Genomic DNA, 6,000 nt, shown 5'->3' on the forward strand with positions numbered 1-6,000 from the left:
ACTGGATACCGATGTGATATTATTTTTCTACTCAGCTTTTCCATAATTGAAAGGTGCCTAACTAATGGTTTTAATCAAAAGCTTAACTCGGGTCACCATACATAAAATCGGAGACCAGAATTGTGCTAATGATATTTTGTTAAGGAATTGGGCACATATTAATTGAACTTTGCCCTGCTCTATTACTTATTTTATACCTTTGAGTCATGTTACAGATTCTTATTTACTCCACGTTGACGCCTTCCAGATGCTGAATGCCATTTCATATGTGAAACCCTGACTATGTACACTGTAAAGCAACTTTGTGCCAACTGCGCCTTCCCGAAACCAGAAAAGAGAAGATGCTGAGAACCAACGCTGACCACTGTTAATTCAACTGTTACATGGACATTTATACATAGATATTATGGACTTTAATTTCCAGGATGCTTACATATATAGTTTTCTACTTTTACCCACGCCTTATCTTTCTACTAGATTCCTAGATGTTTCTTTACTGTTTGTATCCTGTGGTATCCCATCCCTTTGTATTGGTACTATTTACAGTGTTTCTGTCTTACATTTCCCAGGAAATTGCCAGACAGAAGGGGGGATAGTTTGGATAGTTCAGAAAACCCCAAGGCCTTGAAAATAACAGACCTGGTCCACAGAAATACTGTACCCATAAGACCTGAAAGAATCCTGTTTACGTTGATCCATTCAAAGTTGAAGCTCTGTCAGCTACAGCAGCCAAGCTACAAGACCACAGTTCCTGTGTACACCTCAAGGACAGAACCTGGAATTACTGACTCTTGATTTTACCATTACTATTTTAGGACTCCTGCTCGGAAGATACATTACTAATATTGCATTGCTTTCTGTTTATCTCTAAACTAATTGTGTTATACACCTGACTTATTATTGCTGTGCTATTTATTTATTTTGCTGCATTTGTATCCCACATTTTCCCACCTCTTTGCAGGCTCAAATACTCTATTGGGTATAGATGCAACCAGGGGCGTAGCCAGCCTTCCATGGGGGAGGGGTCCAGAGCCCGGGGGAGGGGGCACATTTAGCCCTCCCCCCGGCGCCACCCCCCCCACCGCCGACATTGCCGCCCCCCCCCTCCCGCCGCCGCAGCCTACCTTTACTTTTGCTGGCGGGGGATCCCACTCCCCGCCAGCCGACGTCGTCTTCTCAGTCGCTTCCTGCTCTTCAATTTGTTTGCTGACGTCCTGCACGTTGTACGTGCAGGACGTCAGACTCAGAGAACGAACTGTTCTCTGAGTCTGACGTCCTGCACGTACAATTACGTGCAGGACGTCAGCAAACAAATTGAAGAGCAGGAAGGACTGAGAAGACGTCGGCTGGCGGGGAGTGGGATCCCCCGCCAGCAAAAGTAAAGGTAGGCGGCAGCGGGGGCAGGTTCGCTGGGAGGGGGGTCCTGGGGTGAATCTGCGGGGGCCCCGGCCCCCTCAGGCCCCACGTAGCTACGCCACTGGATGCAACTATATTAGCATTAATACTGCTGCTGTTGCTTATAAGATTTGTATATGGGGGTACCTTGATTATCAGAAGTCACACCAGTTGCCCACCCACCTGATTGATCATGACAAGGCCGAAAGAGACAGAGAAATGAATCGTACCTATGCCCAAAGCCCCTGAAGAAGCTAAAGTCCCAATTAAAATTCTAAATGTCACCGACCTCAGTGAAACGTTTGCCATAGAGACAGGCTACAGTGACCTAGATCTGTGGTTAGATTAGGTACGATATACTACTAAATTTTTAAATGTTATGGACTGTTATGTATGTGCTTCTGCCCACCCAGAACCATTAGTTGTTCCTTTCCCTTTGAATTTTATTAATGACTATAATGGCGCTATATGCATGTTAAAATTACTCCATGGTATCAAAACTAATGATCAATCTTGTCTATCCCTCAGTTTTTTGTTTCCAGAATCACCCAAGGCAGTCAGAAGGTACCCCCAAGATTCAAGCCACCTATATACCAGGATCTAAGTTCCAAAACTGTATTTGCAGAAAAAAAGGTTAAAACCCCTATTTGGTGGGAGATCTATCATCATACAACACCACAATCACATCTAGTGGCAATCTGGATTTCACTGATTTCACACGCTCTCGAGCAGATGTGTGGTGGTATTGCGGGAATAGGACCCTTTATATGTCCTTACCCCGTAAATGGCAAGAACAGTGTGCCCTAGCTGAATTAATAATTCCCATTGCTATTGCATCACAACGTGGTGACAAACCTATCCCTAGCCGAAACAAATTCAGGAGAAAGAGAGAGGTGTGGTAGCCGTGTTAGTCCACTCTTAAAGGTAATCAATAGAAATCAAACAAAATAAAACATGGAAAATAAAATAAGATGATACCTTTTTTATTGGACATAACTTAATACATTTCAAAAAATGTATTAAGTTATGTCCAATAAAAAAGGTATCATCTTATTTTATTTTCCATGTTTTATTTTGTTTGATTTCTATTGATTACCTAGGAGAAAGAGAGAAATTCCTGGGTTATTTGATGAAGCAGTTTATCTGGACGCTATAGGCGTACTAAGGGGGGGGCTTGACGAGTATAAATCCCGTAACCAAATTGCTGCGGGATTTGAGTCTATTTTCTGGTGGGTGACTATTATTAAAAATGTTGACTGGATTAATTATATTTATTATAACCGCAATGCTGAAGCTGCACTCTGACATAGACCATAACATTAGTGATGAATATGAAAACATGAATGCTGCTGTTATAATATGTAATCCATTACTTCAATACCTTGACAAAATATATAACTGATAGTATTAAGAAATAAGGCCTACAGGACAAGCTTTTGTCTTGCATGAAAAATTACATATCAATATTATGACATGTTTATTTTAAGACTAGTAAAAAAGTCCCGTTTCTGATGCAAATGAACGGGGGCTAGCAAGGTTTTCTTCAGAGTGTGCATGTGGGAGTGTGTGTGTCCCTGCCCTCTCTCCCTTCCCCTGTGCTGTCTGTCCCCTCCCCCCTCCGAGTTGAGTCCTTCAGTGTTAAGTTTCCTGCTGTGCTGTGTTTGTGTTACAGAGAGAATGAGGGGTTTGCCCTCTCTCCCCTCCCCCCTCTGAGTCCTTCACTGTTACAGAGAGAGCGATTTCATGCTATGCTGTGTTTTCCTTCACTGTGTTACAGAGAGAGCGAGGGCGGGGCAGACACTCATGGGGAAACTGGATACCTCTGCCACTTCACACTTCCGGCTGGAGGCTTCATTTAGAACGTTGGTGGTGCCTTTTATATATAGAGCTGTATTAGTTTTAGGTTCAGTTTATTATAAGACATATTGATTTTAAGATTATTACTGGTTTTAGGCTTTTATTACTTAGTTTATAGGATATGCCTTATCTTCTTCTTGCCAATCCGGTCCTTTTCCTCAGCAACCACGGGGAATACTGAAAGTTACAATTAATATAAGATCCAAAGGGGGGGGTACAGTTCCCAATTATCCATTTGATATACATTCTGACCTCATTGTTCTATGTGCCCTTGGCCCACTTATACATCTTAGTGCTCTGGAGGTTGTGTGGCCAGGACGGGTAAAAGTGAGTGCCTATTTCCCGCTCACAACCTAAGACAGCCTATGACCGGGGTACTAACATATTGCTCCTGAAGACGGGTCAGAATTCCAGCTGCAAGACTGGACTGTTATGTACATTGGGAAATTTCCCAACACCTTCAACCTCGCCTATCCCTGTTTGTGAAGCCCTTGCTTATGCAGGCCTTCAAGGGGGGATATGATAATAATGAACCTGTCTGGGCCTTCTCTGAACCAAAGTCTCTGAAGACCTGAAACTGTCAGCTTAAACTAAAATCTTTACCTCTGTGTGACCCAGAGAGAGCTTGTGACAAGCAAGCTTTGCAGAAAACGAGGAACTTGGAGCTAGAAATGTTCCAGCGTGACGTGTGTCCCATAGACTCAATGAAGTTTTCCATATATAAGTTAATAACGGTGAATGAGTGGTATGGGGCAGAGCCTTCAGTTAGCCAGTGACATAATTGTAAAAGTTGTAAAAACGAGAAGAGGAATGTACCTACGCTTATTGTAAGCATAGGGAGCACGCCGGAGAGTCTTTCTTTCTCTTCCTTTGTCCGGGAGATGTCTGTGGCAATTCCCTTCCTTGTGGTATTTGAGGATGAGCCCAGTACTGAGATGCTTGAGGTCCTTCACTATCCTTCGCCACCTAAGGAATCATCAACTGTTCCTTTGCACAATGTCCTGAAAGAGACACTTCAAAGGAACTGGATGAAATCCTTAAGTAATCCCACCATTCCCAAGTAGAGGGCACATGCGTACGGTTTGAGGTGTAGGAAATCATGTCTTAAGAAAGACAGCACTAAGGATTGAAAAGAACCATGCGAATAGAAATGAACATTACAAATGGTGTTTAAATTCAGACAGCACTAAGTATTGAAAGGAACACTCAAAATGTCTACGTTGTGAACGATGTGTGAAAAAAGGAATAAATATACACTCAAAATACAGTCTGCAGTAGAGGCGATGTGTGAAAAAAAAAATAAAACAGTGCCAGAACTAAAAGGTTGCATATGAACTGAATAAATAATGTATAAATAAATACATGCATCCTATAAACTAATGAAATGAATTGTTATGAAGCAATACATAAAACATATATAGGATGGACAAATAAAGCAGATATTGCATATAAAAAATAGAACCACACTAAAATAGATAATTGAATGGCACTGTAAATCAAATCAAACAGATACGGAAATTATATAACGAATATACAAATAATCTGAATGGTACATAAAATAATTTTAATAAAAGATATATATATATATATTGTAAGGGGTTACTGAGAAGACGGCCTCAAGGAAAGCGAGAGCAGTCCCAGGGAGAGATTAAAAGACATTTGCAAATCCCTTATAGATGAGGAACACGCCCTCTGGTGGTCAAGAGACCGATTAGAATAAGGGATAAGCCTAGGAACCACGATTCCCACAATGCACCTGACCCAATACGGGACTCACAGGAAGTGGAGGGGGAGGAGCAGGATTGGGAGATGGACTCTAATCAGGGGATGAAGAGCAGCTGAGTGAGCCCTCTGAGGAGGTAGAAGAGATGGAATGGGATAAATGGAAGGAGAATGAGGAGGAGAGTATGGAGGTGGCTGCATTTTCACAGACTGCTGGTGCTAAGGTGAGGAGTTTCTTGGCCAAGGTATTTCCTCAACTGTCTAGAAGGGGGAAGACAGAATTGATGCAGCTGGGAAGAAACCTGTGGCAGCAAGTGATTAAGAAGGTTAAGGATACGAGTGGAGTGGAGGAATGGCCTAGTGGTTAGGGTGGTGGACTTTGGTCCTGAGGAACTGAGTTCGATTCCTGGCACAGGCAGCTCCTTGTGACTCTGGGCAAGTCACTTAACCCTCCATTGCCCACCTCCTTGAGCCTGCCATGAGTGGGAAAGCACGGGGTACAAATGTAACAAAAAAAAAATACTGTGTGTTGTAAGGGACTGATGTTTAACCTGATATTTAGTGACTAACTGAGAAGAAGATGGTGTTAGAGGTCATACAGGAAATCTCTGACATTGTAAACGTGAAACTTGTCAAAGACTTTAAAGTGAGATCGTTTTACTATGTTGCTGAAGTCACTACAACTGAACTGATGTAAATAAAAGTGAACCCCTTTATTATAAGACTGCTGGAGTTTCTGTCCGCTTGTTGGGGTTGTTATTAAATGGCAAGCTAAAGGAGCAGTCACTCAAGGAAGCTGTGGCTGAAGGGGCAGAGAACTAGAATTAACTGGTGCTGCGAGGGAGAAAGATCAGCATTGAAGCATACCTGCTAAGCAGGGTCAACCTGGGCCAAAGAGTGGAAGGGGGACCTGCTGACAATATATATTTGGAAAAAATAAATATGAAAGTGCTAAACCCCTAAGAGAGAAACTCCACTGGCTCCCACTCAAAGAACATGTCGAGTTCAAGATCTGCACGATAGTAC

The 6,000-nt window shown here is 42.5% G+C and overlaps 1 protein-coding gene across 1 annotated transcript in view; it reads left to right on the forward strand.

Annotated features, from left to right (window-relative positions):
- Window positions 1-635, forward strand: part of RIBC2 (RIB43A domain with coiled-coils 2) — a 161,848-nt gene extending 161,213 nt beyond the window's left edge. The window contains exon 3 of the mRNA XM_030215084.1: window positions 570-635. Within this exon, the coding sequence (XP_030070944.1) occupies window positions 570-628 (59 nt within the window). The 3' untranslated portion in view covers window positions 629-635. The remainder of the gene's footprint in view (window positions 1-569) is intronic.
- Window positions 636-6,000: the final 5,365 nt, after the last annotated feature.

Source organism: Microcaecilia unicolor, chromosome 9, assembly GCF_901765095.1.
Source record: "Microcaecilia unicolor chromosome 9, aMicUni1.1, whole genome shotgun sequence".
In the NCBI taxonomy this organism is placed as follows: Eukaryota; Metazoa; Chordata; class Amphibia; order Gymnophiona; family Siphonopidae; genus Microcaecilia; species Microcaecilia unicolor.